Source organism: Heliangelus exortis, chromosome 14, assembly GCF_036169615.1.
Source record: "Heliangelus exortis chromosome 14, bHelExo1.hap1, whole genome shotgun sequence".
Classification (NCBI taxonomy): Eukaryota; Metazoa; Chordata; class Aves; order Apodiformes; family Trochilidae; genus Heliangelus; species Heliangelus exortis.
In genome coordinates this window covers 11,911,221-11,933,829 of record NC_092435.1, presented here as the reverse complement: position 1 = coordinate 11,933,829, position 22,609 = coordinate 11,911,221, and the positions used below count along the sequence as shown (strand labels likewise).

The 22,609-nt window shown below is 38.6% G+C and overlaps 1 protein-coding gene and 1 long non-coding RNA gene across 6 annotated transcripts in view; one reads left to right on the top strand and one right to left on the bottom strand.

The window, feature by feature from the left end:
- The window catches only part of NRK (Nik related kinase), a 99,367-nt gene extending 80,323 nt beyond the window's left edge, over nt 1-19,044 (top strand). The window contains exons 27-31 of one of the 2 annotated variants that reach the window (XM_071758041.1): nt 1,249-1,349; nt 1,873-2,022; nt 5,307-5,466; nt 14,390-14,529; nt 15,289-19,044. In XM_071758041.1, coding sequence (XP_071614142.1) covers nt 1,249-1,349; nt 1,873-2,022; nt 5,307-5,466; nt 14,390-14,529; nt 15,289-15,372 — 635 coding nt within the window. In that variant the 3' untranslated portion in view covers nt 15,373-19,044. Of the gene's footprint in view, nt 1-1,248; nt 1,350-1,872; nt 2,023-4,115; nt 4,227-5,306; nt 5,467-14,389; nt 14,530-15,288 lie in introns of those variants that run through there. The other variant, XM_071758042.1, reaches the window with a different exon arrangement.
- Nucleotides 640-22,609, bottom strand: part of LOC139802668 (uncharacterized) — a 23,127-nt gene continuing 1,157 nt past the window's right edge. For 2 of the 4 annotated variants that reach the window (XR_011728743.1, XR_011728740.1), the window contains exons 2-4: nt 19,931-20,023; nt 4,156-4,356; nt 640-2,686 (exon numbers count right to left, since the gene is read on the bottom strand). This is a non-coding gene — a long non-coding RNA (uncharacterized lncRNA). Of the gene's footprint in view, nt 2,687-4,155; nt 4,357-5,377; nt 5,468-6,979; nt 7,004-14,055; nt 14,153-19,930; nt 20,024-22,609 lie in introns of those variants that run through there. The other 2 variants (XR_011728741.1, XR_011728742.1) reach the window with 2 other exon arrangements.

Below are 22,609 nucleotides of genomic sequence, written 5' to 3'. Positions count from 1 at the left end.
GGCAAGGGTTAAATCCAAGATGGAAAGTGAAACAGATGTGCCTGTGACTTTTTTTGTGGTTGTAAGCACCCACTTATTCCACTTATTCAGTTGTTTATCTTTGGGTGTGGTGTGTTGGTTTTTTTCTTACAAAAAAGTTATTCTAAAATTAGGCAAACATTTGGTAGGAGCATCTGTGTTTGCATATGACAAGTCACTCCTTGACAAAACAGCTGCTGATTTTTTTTCTCTTGGTGCATCTTGTATCTTGACCTTTGGTTTTACAGCCATTTGTCCAAGTCAAGGAGGAAAACAATGTGCTGTTCTGCGTTGTGGTGTTTTTGGTGGGTTTTTTTCCTTGGCCTATGTGAGACTTTCCTGATCAGTGTCCATCCTTATCAAGTCTTCATGCCTCTGCTATATTTTTGGCCAATGTGTACTGCTGTTTCTGTAAGCAGCAAGGGCTGTTCAAGCCTTTCTCCCACCAAAAAACCTTAGTTCAGTAGCATAACATCTACATCTTCTAAAAAGTCCTTGCCAGGCAGACACTAAATATAAAATGCAGGGTGAATGTGTTGGGATGCAGTACCCTAATGTTCTGTTCCAAAGCAAATGCTTGTCTCTGACAGACTGGAAACACAATGTACAAAGAAACCTTAATTTTCAATGCATGATTCATCATTTATTCTGGATGTGCTCAAGATAAACTTAATCAGCTTAGAGAAATTACTCACCTCTGAAATGCTTACTCATCCCAGAAACATGGGAGTCCTGCCCAGACTGGAGCACAGGAATTTAACCCCACACATGAACAGTAAAATGAAAACTCATAAAAAAAATTCATCCTGCAGAGTGTAACAGACTTCTTTAGCCAACAACCACCATTCCTTCAAAAGAAGCTTCTTCACAACCAGCAGTGTTAGTGTGTTGTTCACAAAAAAAAGGGAGGTTGGCTTTGCTACTGGGTCAAGACCTTTTTTTTCTAACTAATAAGCTTTTAATTTTTTTTTAATTTCATAGGCATATGAAAAGCAACATATAAATGTTGTTAACAGTCATCTGGCTTCACTGAGAATAAATGATCTCTAGGTTTTGAGTTAAGGTATTGTCACTGGTGTTATTAAACATTGATGTCCAGAATCCATTAGTCTCCCTTGCTGGATAATGTCTCCTCTCCTAGTAGTCCATTGAAACTAATTCATGTGATGAGATGGTCTTTGATTTAAATGTCTGTCTGGTACCTAAGGAATTGCTCTTCTTGTATTACAGTAAAATACGAGAGAATCAAATTCCTTGTAATTGCTTTGAAAAACTCAGTGGAGGTTTATGCTTGGGCTCCAAAGCCTTATCACAAATTCATGGCTTTTAAGGTAAGTGGAACTTCACTTTGGTTCAGATCTATCACTGTCTCTCATCTGCTCTTTGCTTTTGCTTTTTGTTATTTTGTATAGCATTTTTTTCTAGTTAAAGATAAAACAAGGATTCTTTTAAAGAAAATGTAGCTCTTTTGACATACATTGGAGATGGCAGGCATAGAACTGTCACTGCTGTGATTCTGTAAGATGTAACTTGCTTCAGTGCTGTGCCAAGATGTACATCTGAGATTACAAAATCGATGCTGGATTCCCTCAAAAGAGGGAAATTGAACATGGATGGTCAGCTTAATTTTTGCTTAGTATGTTTCTAGACTCTGAGCTTTTTCCAAAGCAAGTGAATTCTGCAGCTCTCCTCAGAGCTCAGTGGGTAATGGATACTTAGCTCCTTAAATGTAACCTGCTATTTAAGAAAAACAGCTTTCTAACTTTTGACTTTCAAAAATTCTTAAGATCAAATATATAGACCTGTAAACCAACAGCTTTACTGTGTTATATAGTGTATTTTTTCTTTTTCCAGTCCTTTACCTCACTTCATCACAAACCACTGTCAGTTGACCTGACCGTAGAAAATGGACAAAGATTAAAAGTCATATATGGCTCCCTGGTTGGCTTTCATGCTATTGATGTGGACTCTGGATCTGTGTATGACCTGTACCTTCCAACACACGTAAGATGCTCCAAAAAATAACATAAATGCCTCTGTTCTGTGTGATAGATGATGATCAGGCTAAAAGTTGTTCTGTGTTTCAAATGACAGGGTAAAGTAATAATTATTGCACATCAGCTAATAAAAAAACACATTTCACATACTTTCCTAACACTGGAATTCTATTAAAAGGCTTTTGTCACATTTAGAATATAAATTTTTATAATTTAATGTCAGAAAGCCTGTTCTATGGAAAGTACTATTTTTAATTTATTTATCCTGGAGTTCTTTAGCAATCAAAGACACAATAATATCTACATGAATTTAAGTGACTTTTACAATCTGCCGCATGTGCTGATGATCTGCCACTTGCCTATGAGCTGATTAAATTATCACTGAATTAAGATGAAATTTGGCCTGGATTACAAAGACTGTTTCAACATATTTTAATCTTATTCCACTGCAAGCATGTTGCCATTGCATCAGTGAGTACCAGGTATACATGTGTACCTATGAATAATCCCAATTTCTTCACCATCAAAGTTGCATTTGTTTCACATGGTTACAGATCCAGGCTTTGTGCAAAATGTGATTTGCCTTCCAGTCATGACTTTGCTAAACCCCAACTTCCAGAGAAGACAGATTTGCTGATCTTCTTACTGTTCAGTTGCCTGTGAAATCAGTCCTTAAAAAAAAAAAAAAAAAAAAAAAAAAAATTACATTTACCTCAGGATTTTCTCATTTGATAGTTAAGAAGTTAGCATGAAGATGATTATTTCAGGCTGGTGTGTATGTACTGCATTGTTCATTGAGGCATTGAGGTGATGGTGGCTGCACTAAATCCTGCTTAAACTCAGGTAACAGTAAAGTAATTCCTCTGGAGAAGTGAATGGCTGGCATGGGGCTGTCCAGTGTGAAGTCTGTGCTATGGTTTTAATCTTTTTTTGTTTGATTAATTTTTTTTGCTGTTCTAGATAGTTCCTTTCAAAGCTGTGAGTCCTAAAAGCCAGAGAAACTCGGGGGCTTAGGTCCAGCAAACTAGCAGGTTCCCATGGCTCTAGTCTGATGGGAGTCTCCTGGCAAGGGAACTTCTGGGCATGCTTGAAAACTCCTTGAAGTCAAGAGAGCTCCCCAGGAGCAGAGGGTGCCACAACCTCCTTGTAGGCTAAATGTGTCCCAAAGTTCTGCTTAGGAGGTGCAAAGAAATCTCATCCCAGATCTGCACGTTGCAGCTTGTGCCTTCAGTACTTTTATTTTATATCTTTTTCCTCCACTCTCAGCCCCACATTTTCAAACCAAAAGGAACCCTCAGAGGGAACCCTATGCCTCCTCTGCAAGCCACTTGATTGCTCTGCTGCCCTGACAGCAAATTCTGTGAGTTCTGTCAGAGCTTTGTTTCTGATGGACACAATGTTTGAAGAAAGCTGCTAAGTTCATAATCTTTTCTTAGTTAAAAAGTGCCTTTCCTAGCTGTTCAGAATGAACTGTTGAATCACCTAATCACTTGCTAAAAGCTTGTACTTTTTATTTCTGTGGTTTTTAGGGTTTTTTTAAATGGGATTTAATGTTTGTTTTCTTAGAGAGATTATTTAATCAATTAATAGCTTTTTTAACTATGCAACTATGAAAAATTCTCATTACTTTCTAAATCTAAGGGTTGGTGCCTGCATACCATCCCTGAGAGGTGGTTGCTAAGCAAGGTGAATAATGACTTGTCAAAAAGATCATTAGCATAATTGCCCGAGTTAAGAAAGTCAAAGAAATGAAGTGAACCTTCTTTCTTAGAGGGTTTTGTTTTCAACAGGCTGCAAATATAATTATGTACCTGATGAGAGAGATTTCCCAGGCGACTGTCCTGAATATGTGGGGCACCTTTAAGACTGACTCCATTTGTGTGTGCTCCTCAACCAAAAGTTAGTGTGTACTAAAAATATATTTTCCCTTTAGATCCTCAGACCTGAAATAAATCTGCTGCCACGGTGGCTCTATCTTTTTCGGTATTTTATTATTTTAAAGAGCATCTGCTAGAACCGGATAAGCCTCTCAAGCAGCTTTGTGGTGGCGACAGACCAGACTTGAACAGGCTGACTTTAGATACTCTTGCTTTCTGGTAGCCTCTTTTCCTGGTTCCCCACCTCTTTCTTCATCTCTTACCTGCTTCGATCGCTCATGCGCGTACCAAGGCAACGCATTAAAATTGCTCTGCGGCTCTGGATTCCCGTTCTAGTGTTACGGATAGTTGTTGCGGAGGCACGGAGTCAAGTGGTTGGCCTGAGGGTGTTCAGTTGGGCAAGTACAGCTTCTGTGCTTCTTTTACTGTTCATTGTGCCCTTATGGTGTGCATAAATGTATGTGCTTGAAGGGAAAAAAAGAAAAAAATCTGTGTGTTGGCTTGTGAAAATGATGTAGAAACTCCCGTCATATGCTTCCTATGAAACTATTAATTGTAGTAGTTTGATTTACTATTGAACATCCTGTTTGGAGTAGTGCTTTAAACAAGGAAATGCTTTGTTATTGTTTTTACGGCTGTCCTTTTTTTTTCTTTCAAAAAGGCTTTTATAAAACCCCACCTTCACAGTTGTGTACTTGGAAGTTTTTTTCACTGGCAACGTGTTGGCTTCTGGGAGAGATTCGAGTGCATTGAACAGATGTTCAAGCAATTTGTGATAGTGAAATGCACTGTTCCTGAGGCATGCAGAAAATGTATGCTGAACAGCATTTAAATGGGGAACTATTTTTAGTGCAGGATGTGGGAAGGGAAGGACAGAGAGTAGGTTGTATTTGAAAGGTCCAGGTAAATTTTCAACTTGTAAATATTGTTAAATTTACAGGTTTTAGCTTGCAAGTGGGGATAGGCAAGTATCATGGAAAGTGAAAGCACTGATTTCCTGGAATGTGGAAGCTTTCGTCCTTCCATCTTCTGAACTAAAACTGTGAATTCAAATTTATTCCACCTCTCTTCTGTTCATGTAATGCAAGTGTTTTGTGAGTAAGTAAATATTATTGTGTCTCAGTAGCAGCATGGCTTCTTGAAACCAATTAATACTGGTAAATATAAAGTGAAATATTGAATGCTGATTTGTTTGCAAACCTACTATCATATTCAAAGGGGTAAGGAGGGGAGAAAGCCTGTTTCAGAGGCTACCTAGCAAACTCTACAGCCTTTCTGAACACAGGCATTTCTTTCACTTTCCATGAACCATGAGCTATTCTGTTTATTTCTCTGCCAAGCTAGATTAGATTGATGTAGTCACTAAAATTGTGGTCCATCTTCTGATATAAATCTTAGTAAAATCTGATTCTAGATCCAGGGGACTATTCGCCCACATGCCATTATCATCCTCCCGAACACCAGTGGAATGGAGCTTTTACTCACCTATGAAGATGAAGGCATCTACATTGATATATATGGGCATTTCACCAAGGAGACTGTTTTACAGTGGGGAGAAATGCCAGCATCTGTAGGTATGTATGAAAAATAGCACTTCATTAAATGTAAGATCCTTCTGCATGAAGCCTGACTTCTTTATGAGGTGTGTTATCCATAAGAAAGGGGTTGTATGGCACATAAAGCAACTTTTGAGCAAACCAGATGTGTAAAGAGTAAACAGATTTATGTGTGTTTGTGTTAAGGAAACCAATGATTGCAGTAGGTCTCCACATTTGGATCATAGCATTTGTATTCTTGTCATGTTGTTTATTGCATCGTACCTTGACTACAGAGCCAAACCTGACTGAGGATGCAGCTTATCACCAGTTTTCAAAGCAAAAATGATGTGAATTACAGAGGGGAAAAAAGGTGCTCTTGTTTCCTATTGGGGTTATTCATAGTCCATCATGTTTTACATAAAACTTCACAACTGCAGAGGTCAGTTTTTGAGGAGGTCTGTAACTACTGTCAAATGGCCTCTTAATTTTATGGCTTTAAATTTACAGTGCTGGCAGCCCAGGGTGTTTCTAATAGATTCTCAACCTCTCCATGCTTGCAGTTGGCTTTGTAGGAGAGGATTCTGACTGTATTGTAGCCAGGACAACTGTTTGTTTCACCTTTTCTAGAGGGCTTCAAATTAACAGTGTGGGGAAAACCAAAACCAACACAGGCAGATTTTTGGTTTCATTATTTGTTGCTTTTAATTTCTTTCCTGGCTGGCTTCTGTTCGTTGTCTTAAAACCAATATACTAACAAACAACAAAATCCCAAGACACTTAGATTGTAAAAAAGCATAATATTACCTTGGCACAAAATGTGAAAAAGTCCAGGATGTTCACCTTTCTCCTTTCATTTCTAGTTTGGGGAAAAGTCCATTAAAATCAGTAGAATAACACCCGTGAGTAAATGCCAGGTCTGACATTTGTAGGTTTTCAACAGTACTGAGGGCAAGAAGCCTGCCTCTGGGAAACAAATTGCTACACGATGAATAACTTTTTGCACTGTTTCAATAAAATTCAGCAACAAAGCTCCTTCAGTTTTAAAAAAACCAAAACAAAACAGGTAAAAGGTTATGAGGTAACAATACAGTGTATCCTTCCCTTCACTGAATAGCCCTATTTCCAATTTCCAGCTCATATTCAGAGCTACAGGGCATAACAAAAATATATCAGGTCACTTCTCAATTTTTCATAGGAATGGCCTTTGATATGGTGAAATTCTACATCCCCTCTGGATTGTTAGAAACACCAAAAGAAATAATCAATAATCAGACAGTAATTACTTTGCCAGGGTAGTTGTAGTTCTAGTGAGAGGTATTGAATATAACTGTAAGCTGAACTCTGATGAGTACTATCTGGAGGAAACAGCAGCTTTCAAGAAGTTGTTATGGGATGTGCTTCCTTAGGCTTTGCTGTAAGTAGCCAGCTTACTTAACACAAATACTTTCATAAAACTGTAGTGTCTTGTCCACCTTAGGGTGTGCATATATGATACATGATTTTCTTAAATGTTGAAACTCACCTTTGTTTTTCCCCATGCTACACTGGTTACAGTGGTTACAACTCCTTTCTTCTTCCTTGGGAAGGAAGAATTTTAAAATCATCTGCATTTATTAAAGCGTCCCACCGCAGATTAACCCTAATCTCACATTTTTCAAACTATGGATGTTATTTGTAACAATTTCAGGCATTTCTAGTTGTATTTTTCTATATGTTTTCTCCTAAAGAGTCACTGTTGCTAAGTAGATACCCTGTTTCAAACGCAGATGATATATAAGAAACAAAGGGATTTCTTGTCTCCTGTTTTAGAAAGGGGAATATTGCAAGAAGGGCTGCATAGGTCTCTGACTTCTGCTTGGAAATTTCCAGTTCCTGTTACTGGGCATGATCACTCTCAAAGCTTTTTCACTTAATGTAGATGGAGCTTGCAGGAATGTCTCAGAAGAGAGTTTAAGATCATTTTCTTAGTGTTACTGAATCATCAAACCCACAGATATGAAATGGGTTTGTAAAGCATTGCTGTAGCCTAGAAATGACACTTCCTTAGTGTCAGTAAAAATTTTCTTATGTGTACCCAGCTGGCACTGAAGTGAATAAAGCTTCACCACTTTGGATGGGCTGAATAGGTGTTCTTTTGTGCCAGGTAATGACTCTAAATTTAAAACATCCTTGGTATCCATCTGGCTAGAAATGATATTCTCTGTTTCTCAAGGTTGATTACATCCTAATAGAAGGAATGCCATTTGGACATTCCCCTTTCCACGTGTTCGTGCAGCTGTTTCTCCTGTTCTTCAGCATACTATGATGATAATCATTTGCACTGAAAACTATCAGTATGAAATTGCCTGGACATTTTTGTTACAGAATTTTAGGGGCATTCAATAGGAAGAGGATGGAGAAGATAATTCTGAGGGTGGGATCCTGTCTGGTGAATTTTACTGTGTAGAAGCTAAGAGTCTTGTCTGAGTGAGTAGTTTAGATTTTATCTGTAGTCAGTCTAGAGAAATGAGCACCTCCAAATGGAGAAGAGGTGCCCATCCAGGGACAGAGAACTAGGACAGGTATAATGAAACATCCTGAGGAAACAGGGTCAGTTAGATAAAATATTTTGGGTGGCTAAGGTCAGAAGGGCTGAGGAAACAGTGCCTTGTAAACCTCCCAGTGCTCAGAAAGCAAGACTGCAGGTTTTCTCTGGAAGGAAAGATTTTTCTCTCTATCCATCCATCTCTTCAGTTGTTAATGAGTCTGCAGATTTCACAGCTGAAGGGAGGCAGTCTCCAAACACACCAGCAGTTGTCATTTGAAAATTTTCCAATGTTAGCTTAAGCCTTGCATTTCTGCTGCAGCACTTGTATCTCACAAATGGTTTGTTTTTAACAGAAGTTGTCATCCTTTGTGATGATGATGTGAGATACAAGTCTGTATGAGCTTATCTAAAAGTTTTTACACTCTGTTTCAGAGATAGAAGGGTTATGTGTTAACCTTGGGGTGCTCTCTCATCATCCTTTGCTCATTTCTTTATTTCTTTAAACAATTATTTTGAAAGAAAACTTCTGTAGTTGGTGAGGATATCTTGACTGCAACAATTAAAAAAGTTGGTATTATAATGGATGGATTTAGGGCAGGGAATCTAAATATAACTTACTCTCCTAGTCTTTAAGTTGGGACCTCTGTGACCCATCTGTTAATAAGAAATTGGAGAGAGGAAACTCAAATCCCGTGGGAAATTAAAACTGTAGAAGTACTCTATCTGTGTTTAATCTGAAAGGTATCTCACATATCTAGGGCTAAATACAAATATAGCTGTAAGACTCTTTCTATAAAACAGGATTTAAAAAGGCTTTAAGAAATATCAACTTAATAAGATTTGGGAACACTTTTTCCCTTTTGTGTGAGTAATGAATTCTTTACATATGTAGTTTTAGAGGACTGGCACAAAACTGGATATTCATGGGGTGGGGAACCAATAAAAGTCCTTATTTCCATTGCCATGTACTTACTAGAAGGAAAAAGGATGTTATCTAGAGAAACAGCATTACCAAAAGGTGTTTGAGTTTCTGCCTCGGTGCTCTATCAAAATACCCACCAGCTTTTGAAACAGTTGCTGACCAGCTCACCCACAGAAAATGCCTGCTATGATACAAATGTTTCTTGTTGGCCAAACTTCCTGTGCAATTTCCCCAGGAATCAGCAAAAAGCCTTCAAACAAGCAAACTTGTCACCCAGCTACATTTCTGGGTTGGCTTATCAGTTCTACTGAAATAATTAGAAAGCGTGAGCAGTAATGGGAAGCAGAGAAGCTTTGGAGATGCATAGAAATAAACATGTTTGGGGAAAATAAAGATAAAAATAGGGCTGGTCATAAATTTAGTCTTAGCTTGCCTGGGGATGGTTAGGGAACTGCATGTGTTAGCCCTGCCCAGGGCAATCTAACCAAACCATGCAGCAGAAAAACACCTGCTTTCCATGTCTAGTTTCTTAATTTGTCCATTTGTGATTTTATTCAGCCTTGGGTTTTGGTTTTTTTTTCCTGTCTTGGTTTTAGCTCTCTAGCTAAAATCTCATTTAGTAAAAGTTCTCCATGGTTTTGACTGGAGGAACAAAAATGGCCACTCCTATCCAGGTAACATAAATAGTGACACTAAAACTATTTAACAGACTTGCACAAGAGAAGTTACCAACTCTTTCTTCAGTTTTCCTACCCAAAATTGCTTAACTTCTAGGGCAGTAAGTTTCAAAGCATGGGCAATAAAGGCAGAAATACATGCAAGTAGCTAAGCAGTCCTTGATCAGCAGCAGCATTGGAGAGCTTGAAGCTGGGTTTCAGTAGGAAAGAGATTTGCTGTGTCACAGGACACTTGGTGTCTCTGTGGGTTATTTCCATTACCAACCCTCAACAAGTTTCCCTTCCACTTGGCTAAAAATAAACAAGCATCCTTTCCTCAAAGAGCGGGGAACCAGTAAGAGTCATGATTTCAAAGAGCATCCAGGGTTTGACTGGAGGGCCAAAGGATTCTGTAGAAGTGTACTCAGTTTTAAGATCTGTCTGGCCTCTTATAGCTGGTATGTTTTATTCTCACCAAAATAATCACTGGATATTCTCCTTTTAATGTTTGTGCTCAGCTGCATACTTGCCTGAAGCAATTTTCCCAAACATGTATACAAAAGCAAAATTCAGTAGCTTTTTTGCACTGGATTTCACCTATGTGCATGCTGACTATCTCCAAAAAGAATTCTGTAAAGCAGCACACACTTTTGCCTGGTGAAATGGAGTTTGATATCATGGCTCAGGCATGCAAAAGTGGGTCAGACTTTTTTAACTTCTGTTCAGTTTGTTGATTTCAAACTTCTTGGTTGATCTGGAATCAGTTGCCTGGGGAATTTTTGGAGTCTCCATCACTAGAGGTCTTTAAGGTCACGTTAGACAAACAACTATCAGAAGTGATACTGATGTGGCACAGAGATGTGGAAAGAAGGTGTGTTAAGGTTCTTTCCTGCCTATTTCTGTAACACTAACCAGAAAACCCCATTTTTTAATAGTTTGATAAAAGCTGCCCTGATCCTGCTCTCATGCAGAGGTCAGTTTGGCCATAACCACTTAATGCTGTGAGTCAAATTCAGATGTGAGGCGAGGGATTTTTTAAGGGAAAGAGATCGAAGGAGATAAAACATGAAATGTTAAGAAGGGAAGTGATACTGTAGAGATTCCTGGGTTCTGTGGTACCAAGTGCACTTGACTCATTCATTCTGTGAGTACTCTGCTGCTGTGATACTGAGATCATTAGCTCGAGCCAGTGAACCCTGATAGAAGTTAATGGATCCAGTAGGGCTCAGTGATGTCTTTCACCCTTCCTGTCTTCCTCAGCCATTTCCCCTTGAAGCACTCACTTGCCTGTAATGTGAAGTCACACTCTAAACCCAAAACATCAAGTCTTGCCCCAAGTTGAGGGTGTTGATAATGCTTTCTTGATGTTAGAGACAGATTTTGATCTCACTTTGCTGTACAACCTTTATGGCATATATTCATTGATGTCCAGAGAGGAATGATGGTGCAAATGGTATAACAAGAACCTCAGCTCATGTACCAACTTGTAGGTCTTTTAAGGTATAGAGTAACCTGGGTGAAGTGGGGGAGTTCTGGTCAGTTAAGCAATATTAGCACATCAGTACATTCCTTTTTTGCTGTCCAAAGGACCAGAGTGGGTAAGTCTACACTTACTAGAAACCACTACAATCTTGCATTGTGTCTAAGATAAGCACCCTTAGATGTTGCCAGTTGGACAGGTAGGATATTTTTATCTATAGCTTCTTGAGGTGGAAAGCAGACTCAGAGTAATTATTCTTAAGTTGCCTCATGGTTTAGGAGCTTTTGTTCCAACAGTGAGTTTGTTCCATTAAATTCCAAATATCTAATCTGCTCTCATTAATTTCACAAACTTGTGAATGCTCCCACATGGGAGGATTATCAAGATTCAGTACTGACCTTTAAATTCACAGCCTATCCTCCAAATTAATTTCTATGTATAGATAAATCCTTGTAACTGGACAATCCCACAAGTGTTATAATGGAGCCTTTTTGTTTAGGTGGTATTCCATAGATGCAATTTGAGAAGGAACTTACTGGTTCTGCTGCAGAAATGAGTTTTTGTGCTACTTGTACCTCAACTGAAACTTGCTATTGTCAGTTGAGAAGTTCTCAGTATCCTGGCCAGCCAGCAGAGCAGCAGTGGCTGAACTTAGGATATGTTTTATTATGTTCCTATTGTACTACTGCTTGGAGATCAGGTCTCATACAAACATAGCAGTAGTGGGCTGTTCATCCAGAGCTTTATATCCTGGATGACCTAGAGGTTGCAGCTGAGCCTAATTAAGCTGTTACTGAGAGCTGCAAGGATGCTATCAAATTGAAACCTGCCAAAGGCATGCTGGACACAGCTGATACAGATACAGCATACTCCCATAGACATATTCCCACCTGGAGTACTGCATCCAGTCCTGGAGGCCCCATCACAGGAAAGACAGAGAGTTTTTGGAGCAAGTCCAAAGGAGAGCTGTGAAGGTGCTGAGAGGACTGGAGCACCTCTTCTATGAAGACGGGCTGAGAGGTGGGGTTGTTGAGCCTGAAGAAGAGAAGGCTCTGGGGAGACCTCAGAGCACCTTCCAGTACCTGAAGGGGCTACAGGAAAGCTGGGGAGGGACTTCTTACAGTGGCATAGAATGATAGGACAGGTGGGGACTGGCTTTAAACTGGAAGGGGGTAGAGTTAGGTTAGACACTAGGAAGGAATTCTTTACTGTAAGCATAGTGAAACACTAACAGGTTACCCAGGGAAGCTGTGAATGCTCCATCCCTGGAAGTGTTCATAGGCCAGGCTGGATGGGGCTTGAAGCAACCTGCTCTAGTGGGAAGTGTCCCTGTCCATGTAGGGGGTTGGAACTATTTGATCTTAAGTCCCTTAGGTTCTTTCCTGAGGTCCCTTCCAACTCAAAATATTCTGAGAGTATTGACAACTTGAATGCCATGTAGTGGAAAAGATAAGGAGACTTAAGTGTGGATTTAGTCTTTTGTTACTGGACCTATGTGACCTATACTAAACAGCCATAGAATGCTTTCAATCTACTTTTAGATATAAATATAGATATGCACACCTGCCTTGCTGTCCCACCTCCCAGAAGCACAGTGTGCCTCTGCCTCTGCTGTGTTCAAAAGCAAAGTTAGAAAAGGTTCCTGTGGTGTCAGCTGCTACAAAAAATAGCAAAGTCTGATTGTTGTGTAATTTTTATCTTACTTTATGTGTGGTCTGGGCCTGCCTTTTTAGATACTAACTGCACACTGCATGGTTGCTGCTCATCATGCTACTGCTGCTGCAGTCATTGAGAATGTTAATGACAGTTCTGCTCACAGCCTACAGCAGCAGTGCCCCCTTGTACAGCCTGGGAACTGAAGCACAGAGAAAAGATTTGAAATGTATTGATTTCAGGAGTTTGATTTTTTAGAAAATTCCCCTATTCCACTTATCCTTAGTTGTTCGCTGCTGTTTTTCTTTTCAAACAGAAAGGTCTGTTCCTCTTTCTACATGACTGGGATGCTGGAAAAGAATTTTCATGCTCTCAGCTCCAGTGGCAGGGAAGCCTTCAGTGTGAACAAAGAGTAATTGAGAAGGAAGTCTACTAAACAGATTTAGGGGAAATTGGCTAACTTTAAGGGAACTACAGTCACAACATTGTAGCCAAACCATGTTTCCTAGGAGGTATAATTTGAAAATAATTTTAAAGAAGGATTTCAAGCAATATCAAGTCAACAACTGCTAGAAAAGGATACACAGTTACTCAGCAGAGTGCCTTTATTTTTTTATATCATTTCAGAGTAGAATTGCAGGCTGTTGCTTCCTCTATCAGTCTGTACTAAAAGTTCAATTTTTAGGCAAAAATCTAAATCAGCAAGGTTGTAAGGAAGAGACATTGCTTACACTAATAATGCAGGGCAGACAAGCACTGTCCACGGAAGCTCAGAACTCATCAAACACCCATGTTCCCTCAACATCACTTCAGAGCACCAGAGTTCAGAGTTGAGCAAGAGCAATTTCTGAGCACTGATTATCAATAGAGCATAACTAATATGGTTCTACCTTGGAAGCCCATACATGCCCTGATCAGAGGACTTCCATTAAAACTGTGCCTATTTGAAATCTGTGGTGTTAACTCCTTCATCACAATTTCAATTTCTCATTTAATTGTCAGATTAAGAGGTAATGTAGTAAGCTTCCACAGTACTGGAGTATCCTTTGTTTTGGAGATAGTGCATGTAATCATCAATGTGAAGAGAATAGCTAGGGGTACCAAATTAATCATGCTATAGTCTCAGATTCAAAGGTATTTAGGTTTCAGATGAAGCTAAACTCTGTAGTAAATGCAATTCCAGATTCCTCATGGGAGGGTATAGAGTAGACAGAGTCAGGACTTTGCTTGGACACATAGACTGCAAGGATAAGTGGCAAATTGGGCACAAGTTGCACTGAGAGAAATTCCAGTTGGGTATTTAGGCATTGGGAATAAATCTTTAACCTCAATAGTAGTGATGCTTTGCAGCAGGGACTGAGGGAGGTTGTAAAATATCCATTAAAACATATCTGGACAAGGTCCTGAGTAACCTTGTGTAACTTTGCCCTGCTTTAGGGTTAAACAGGGTGCCCTTCAGAGGTTTCCTCCAACCTTTTGTGATTCTGAAGTATACAATGTTAGCATACTTAAGATTTGTATCTAGAGTCCAAAATAAGCATGAGAGGAGAAATTTAATTACAGTTTTCAAGTGTTTCCCTATTAAATTAAAATACAAATAATTCAGAATATATTGTTATCAAAGAGTAATGCTTCAGATCCATATTGACATAAATGAGGTAAGAATCAGCGTTTCAGCTGTGAAATAGTGTCACAATTTCTTTTTCTTTTGGTTTCCTTAGCTTATCTTCAATCTAATCAGGTCATGGGCTGGGGAGAGAAGGCGATTGAACTACGCTCTGTGGAAACAGGAAATCTGGAAGGAGTATTTATGCACAAGAAAGCACAAAAGCTAAAATTTCTGTGTGAAAGAAATGACAAGGTACAGAGATTAATACAATGTGGTATTTACCAAAAAATGAGTAATAGTTGACTGTGACTCTGAGACTATTTCATTTTTGTAACTGTGGTTTTATATTGGTTATTTCTTGCCTTAGCATAACCACTCAAAGAAAGTGCAATCCCTCCCCACAAAGCACACGTTATGGATATCCCACAGTTCCATCACCCTGCTTTGGGCAGCTCTTTGAATTCCTATTCCACCCAGCCTTAACTGCTACCAGAGGTGGTAACAAATAGAGCCACTGCTAACTGGCCAGAGTCCAGCACAACAGGTGTAGTGGGGAGGGCTGGTGAGCTGATAATGCCTCTTCTGAGCTCCTGAAATTGTAGGCAACTCAGAGCAGCAATCATAGAAAAAAAACAAAAAACCAACCCAAAGCTCTAACATTAGAGATTTTGGAGGCAGTATAATCAGGTATGATTTCCTGCATACAGCAGTACTTGATAAATGACCTGTGGAACCTACTTAGTCCCACTGACATGTTTCAATTAATTAGTTATTTTAAACTATTGTCTTGTGTTTTTCAAACAGAAAAATATTCCAAAAATATATCCCTGTTGTACCACAAGCATGGTTTCACTTAGAAAATTTCTCACAGGATTAAAATTGAATTCTGATGTATATGTATGTCCTTGTATTTGGCACTGTGGCATTCTCATATTCTCTGTATTGGTAAAAATGTTCTCATAAATGTAAACTGACAGCAGCATATCTTTTTTTGTTGTTTTTCCTTTCAAGGTGTTCTTTGCATCTGTACAGTCAGGAGGGAGCAGTCAAATATACTTTATGACTCTTGGTCAAAATGTACTATTCAACTGGTAAATCACATCAAGATGAAGGATGCTTTGAAATTCCCTGTAGGTAGCAGTGTAAAATGCCTGGAGGTAATATACAAAAATTTGCACTTTTTACCTACAAATTTTTTTTCATTACTAACTTATCAAAATTCATATTCTTTCAGTTTGGAAAGAATTCCATTTTCCTGTAAAAGTACTGCAAACATGTTTAGTTTGTCTTTTAAAATATGTTGCAAACCAAGCTTGTATTCACAAGTGTTAGAACAACTTTAATGAAGAATATAGCAAGTATAAGAAGCTCTTGTGCTCTGAAAAATGTACAGTTTCATTTTCACAGATGATGTAATGTTATCTTGAACTCAAGTCTCTTTTTTGGACAGTAGCATCTCTCAGTAGGTATAAAAATACAGACAAGTTGGGTGACAAACTAGAATCTACTTTATTTTGAGCTGGGCTTTGGTTTGTTTTGCATTTTAAGCAAGTTGTTACTGTTTCACTGAGACTCACTTGTCCAGGTCTTACAATCAGTGAAAGAGCAGTGGGTTTGTGACTGGGATGTTTGAGGGGTTGTATCCTGTTGTAGGCAGAGAGCTGCATTTCACTGTACAGTTATAAGAGCAACTACTTCTAGAGATATGCCCTGTCTGGTAGACTTTACAAAATGCAGGGGACTGACTTTATGTTTCTCTCAGGGCTGGATGCCTGAGCCCAAAGACACAATTACTGTAGAATATATTTGTAAAAACAGTTTAAATAGCAGTTTGTCAAAATCATAAATGCACAAAGCATTACAGACCTGAACCTGTAACTATTCAAACAGGGGACCCACGCCCATATGAGCTGATTTAAAGGAACTGCCCATGTAGAGAGGGGCAGAGGATCAGGCACCTTCTTCCCTTCTTGCCCTTTCAGCATGAAGTTTTCATGCATTTGTCTGTAAATACAATCTTTTCACAATGGATGTTAACAAATGTATTCTAATATAGTCATGAAAATATCCAAAGAGTTAATCTATTATAAATAGAAATATAAATAATTTCAGGTGCTTTCTATGCTAATTACATTTAAATAAAGCTGCATCCACTAGTGTTACTGGTGCCAGTGTTTCTGCATAAACTCTGTTCTCAGGGGCTTGTAACTTGGCCATAAAACTATACAGATATAATATATATACTATATATAATCATATATTATGATTAAATTGTAGGGTTTAATGCAATCCTCATTTAGCTAATTTTTTATGTGCTTTTGAAAATGTAAAGCATCAAATATAATCCAAAAAGCTCATTCCAGACATGATACAGTATGAAGGACACTGTAGGCAAAAATGAAATCATTACCTACAGTGTTTGAAAATAGATATTTTTTACTTGAAATATGTGATACTGGAAGGTGCAGGGAAAGTGTGTTGGAATATCTGGTCGTCTACCTCAAGGATGATGATTTGAAGTTGACTAAGAAGGGGAGAAATAAAGTTGTTAAAACTGGTAGCTGTTTTGTACAGTATGTCAGGTGCAATGAGTGGCAGCAGTCATGCTGTGACTGGCAGGTGCTCAGCTCACAACCATCAGCTCCAGAGCTCATTTATGTCAGCAGAGAATCAAACTAATGGCTAATTGCCTTTTCCCCCCTTCTCTGTGTTGGCACCTCAGCTGCTGCAGGCAGACCAGAGATGCCTACACTGTTGCTGTCCAGGTTTTTTGGCTATGTGGAGGACTGCACTTTCTGAAGTTGTTAACCTAGCACTTTTCATGAGCACTAGCTTATCTCAAAATGTACAGTGTTTTTATGAAGTATTTTCCTTTTAAATGTTTCAACTTACAGAAAAATAAGCCTAAGGCCATACTAAGAAAATATATGCAGTTAAATAACCAAAATGGCTCTTATTGTACACAAATAATTAGCTTGTCTGCAGACTTAAAATCTGACTGGTATATTGTGCTCAGGCAGAGCTGTGTAAAAACAAAAGTTTTCTGAAAACAGAAGTTCTCTGTCTATTTGTAATAGCATTCCTGCCTGTTGCCAGTGCTAGGACTGGGGCAAAGGAGCAAAACATGGCTTGGCTCTATGTGCTTCTTAACACAGGGCTTGTTTTGTTCCACTTTCACTAAAAAGCCCCCTCCAAACCTAAATAAATTCACACCTGTAACAGGAACAGAGATGAAACTTAAAATTGCAGGCAAAAAATATTTTGCAGACAATCAGAAATAAAAATTACTTGCTTTTGATTTAAAATAAAAAGCCTAAGAGACTGTGAAGAAAGAACAGCTTTCATTTTGTACTCAGTAGGTGTGCAAAACTCGCTTGCAAAACTGCTCGTGCTATAAGCAATCAGTGACCCAGGCTGCCCTATAATATTTTTTAAAGTGTGCTTATCTCAGCAACCTCTGGATTAGATGGGATGTGTGTGAATTTTTTCCCTCTCCCATTTTAGTGTCAAGAGGTAGGAGGCAGATTTTTCTTGATACTAGGTACCTAGTTAAAGAGAATCTAGCAGAGAACAGCGGGAATTTAGAACAACCCATATCAACAGATTAAAGAAGCATAACTTGTTTATAACAGAACAAAACTGTTACTACTATTGGAACAGAAAAGTGTGACAGTGAGTCACCTTAAAGATGTTTAGCACCACACCAATAGGTGGAAGAAATGTTTGAGGGGTCATATGCCCTCATACATTGATATTTCAATTTTTCATCGTTTCCTTCTATTAGCTCTCTTTTTTTTTTCCAGCTGTGATTCAATGCAGTGGGTTGAATTTTCACCTATCACTTTATTTGTAAGACCGTAGGAATTACTGGGGTTACATCCATGTGTAAATATGGAAATAATGAAGCTCCTAGAGGTGAATACTTTTAAAGGATTTAGAGGTGGTATTGCAAATAGCAACTGGATGCAACAAGAGGACTAGCATTTTCTTTCTATCAAGAGAAATTCAGAATGGCTGAAGATGTGGAAGTGCTCAGAGATGTTGAGAAGAGTAACAAGTGAGCAGAAGTGTCTGAAGAGGAGGGAAAAGCTGAAGAAAATAAATAGCAATAGCTAAAGGGAGGGAGTGGATGTCTGTATTGCTGGAAGAAGAATTAAAAAAGCTCAAGAGATGTTAATGAACAGAAAGTAACCAAAGAAATGGAACAGTATCTGGAATCACAGTGTCATTTAAACACTGAATGAGAGTGTTCTGAATAACTGTTCAGCTTAAAGCAAAAGTTCAAAGGCTGGAAGAAAAAAAGTTAGAGACTCAAGTTTATCCTGACAGAAATTTAACTATGTAGAAGGTGCATCAGCTTTGCAGTTTTCATTTTGTGAGGTGTTTCCTTAGCTGTACTCTTTTCACTATTAAAACCAAGGAGTGAACTGCTCAGCAATGTGTTTTTCTAGTAATGTCACTTTGATGTGAACAAATGCTATGGGGGCAGAAAAGGAGAATGTAAATCATCCATGTTAATAATCCTTTGGTACATGCAGCATTCTAATGTTACATTTGCCAAACAAGACTGCAGTAATACTGTAGCAAGACAGTATTTGATGTGCCTGCTTTTATTTTAGGAATTCTCTGTTCTGCAGCCTGAACCTTGACACGTGACTTTAAAAGCTGGGAACAAGACAAGCTATGTACTGTACCTTATGTATTGTTCCCTGATGTTGAACTTGTACAACTGAAACAGTAATAAAAATACTCAGCAAATCAAAACTAGTATTGTGGTTGTAAAATTCTATTATATTGGCATAAGCTATTGTAAGAATCATAGAAAGCTTTGTTACTGTTTTACAAATCCAGTCAGTACCTCTGATACAGGTACATTTACCTATAGAGACAAAATCAGCACATTTCCTTGCAGAGGATAAAGATGTTGAGGTGACAGTATGAGAGTTCAGATACTGTGCTGGCAAGGGTGACAGCCAGTGCTGGGCAGTGTGTGCTGCTAATGAGCTTCACAAGTCAATTTCTGTGCTTCCACCTTTCTCTTTAAACAAATACCCAGTGGGATGAGGGAGCAGAACTAGAGCACAATGGCAGCTTGCAGTCATGACACTTAAAGAACTGCCCCTCGTGTGTGTGTATCTGCCTGAATGCTGGGTTGGCCAAAGTCACTTGCTGCATATAAAATTTATTGCATAAAGTGAGGTGTGATAGCACATTGTAACTGTACCATGTAAGAGTAGGAATTAGGAAATTTGCCATTTATGCCAGTGTTGGGAGTTGGAAGGGGTGAGAGCATGAGGCAAGTTATTTTTTTATTTTTTTTTTAATTTTAAAATAATGTTTTTCTTCCATGTTACATCTCTTTTAAGCTATCAGAGCATGTTGTTTCCAGAATGTGATGTATGGAGTGGGATCTGTATAGTAAGTTTAAAGGTATCATGGTTGCTTGATTGGGTAGATGGTTTTGTTTTGCCTGTTATTATTGTTCATTCCACCAAAAGGTATTTCTGAAGTCCAGGAATACAGAACATCTGGACTATTCCATGCTAGATACTTCAAATGATTTTCACTCCTTAACACAAAAGAAATATATCAGGCTTGAGTTCTAGTACAATTCTGTCTGTTTGGAGATTTTCTCTCCTTTTTGTTTGCTTACCTCCTTCAAAATCAGGAATAACTGTAGTAAGTAGAGAAGAGCAAGAATTCTGGCTTCCTGCTTCACTTGTAATTCAGTTCTGCACTGATGACTCTGCCATTAAAAAAAAACACAAAACCAAGTGATTGATATGTGCATTATTAGTGATTGATATATGCATTATTAGTGGATTGGTAGATGCTATTAATTCTGTGGACAAAATTTACCAAGAAATAAATAGTATTGTTTTCTAGAGCCAGCATGAAAAAAACAGACCCCTAATATGTGAAAAGAGCTGCAGGTGAGGATCTGAGGATCCAAGGGTTTATTCTTTTGAGGTGACCCTTCATTGTTTTCTGACTGTAGATGTTTGTTACCTTGCCAAAGGCTAGTAACATGTACTGTGAGAAGTGCTGATCTTCTGGAGGCTCTGGTTTTTCCCTTTGCTTCTAATATTCTAAATCAAATTTTTCTAAATCAAATACAGTTTGCATCTTCTATATCAACTATTACCAGTCAATTTTTTTACCCCTTAACTTTAGCCAAGATGGTTCTACAGTTTCCAGGAAAAATGCTAAGGACAGAATTTGTCTTACCCGTGTTTTGTTTCTGTCTTTTTGTAAAAACAATGTCTTCCATAGCTAAAAAAAGAAACCGGAAAACCCTAACAAAACACCCAGACAGATAAGCAAACTGGCAGGCTTTTCTGTTAAAAAAAAAGTTTATACTTTTTTTTATACACAGTATATCAGACAAACTGTAAATAGCTTTGTATGACTTGGTGGAGCTCAATTCAGACCACGTTTTAATTTTAGCTTTGTTTTACATTTAAAAGGGGCACTAAATTGCTCTGGAATGAAACCATTTCTCCAAAGACTATCATAAAAGCTAGATTACAAATTCAGTTCCATGTTTACACAGATGGGTTTAAGTTAAATGAAACATGAGCAAGCCTGAAATCTATATAAAAGTTTTCTACAGATTCTAAAACCTGCACAATCCCAGAACAGTTTTGGAAGGGACCCTAAAGATCATCTGGTTTCAACACCACTGCCATGGGTGGGGACACCTCCCACTACACCAGGTTGCTCCAAGACCCATCTGACCTGGCCCTCAACACTTCCAGGGATGGGGCAGCCAAAGCTTCCCTGGGCAGCCTGTGCCAGTGCCTTACAACCCTCACAATGAAGAATAATAAAGAATAGTAAAAGCAAGAAATCAAGGTTCCACTTTAAAAAGTGTAAGACTTCTTTGTGATGATAGCCCACCACTTCCTTAAATTGCTCTTCAAAGTGTGTAGAGCTGGTTAAAGGGCAAGAGGATGTCTGCAGGGTACTCATATGAAATGTTACTTTACTATTATTTAATCACTTTGTTATTTTTTTAGGTAGATTTAACAAAAGCACCTCACCAGGAGATCCCGGTGAAATGTATTAGGACTTTTCCATTTTTGTCCTGGAATCACTTTGTGGTGAATAGCTGTGCTTTACAGTAAGCTTCATGATCTTTTACAATAACCTATCTAGAACATCACCTTTTATCCTTTTGCACCTTTAATTTCTCCAACAAATGTAATAATGTCCTCCCATTCAGCACTGCCTATTCCTCACTAAAGTCCTGTTTTTCTTAAGATTTGTTGCACATAAAACCTGAGATACTTGGCTGCAAATTATGTCTAAGAATTTGAGCCTGTTGATTCACCAGAGGTTGACATTTGTACAGTTCAACATGCTTAGTTGTAGGTGTGTGAAAAATTACAGTCTTCAATGATTTTCTGCCACGGCCATCTGGAACAGCTGCAATTTAACAGAGTGAGCTTGTGGTTGTTGTGATCCTGATACAGCCCCTCTGCTGATGGCTCATCACCAATTGTTACTGAATCTCCAAGTGGTTCTGAACTTCCAGTTGTAATCACATCCCTCCCACTGGCCAGGTACAGCCAGGAAATCACTCCTAGGGGAACTCACAGGCATAACCAGTCATTAAAACATGCTGCTGACATGCTGTCAGCAAGAGATTCACCCTGTTCCAGTTTTGAAATGGGTATATTAGCTAGACCTCTGCTGGAGAGAAAGAAGGTAGCAGGTACACATTCCCAAGAGAGGGAACTACCTTGTATCTGAAACTGCAATGCATACAAATGTACCCCAAATGATAAACTATTAACTGCATTATTGGACCATTATCACTCCACAAAAGCTATAGCTTCAGTTTTCATGACTGAAACTACAGTAGCTTAACACTAATAAATAACATTTGGGTCGTGTGTTTTGTTTGTTTTTTTTAATTACAAACGCCATTTTATCCGTCCACACAACAGACCATGTGTTTACTGGGGAAAAAAAAAAGCCCCATTTTGGTCTTCTGGGCTAGAAGAAGAAATACCAGAAACTGCTTCTTTTTTTCGTTTTCCTGCCCTTTTATCTTTACCCCTCTAGTCCCCATTCTGTCCTGCTGCTTTATAGCCTAATGTTTCCTCTGACAGAAAAAAAAATACATATAGTGACGAGTGTTAATCAAGTATTAAATACAAAGGTCTCAATCCCCACCAGTTTAATACTGAGTGATCCTGGTGTCAGCAAGAACAGAATTTCACCTTATAGATGAAAACTAAACCATTGCTGTTGAAAACAAAAGGAAAAGACCCAGGGGACTTTTTCAGTGTGGGATGATGATGATTACCAACACTGTACTGGGAAG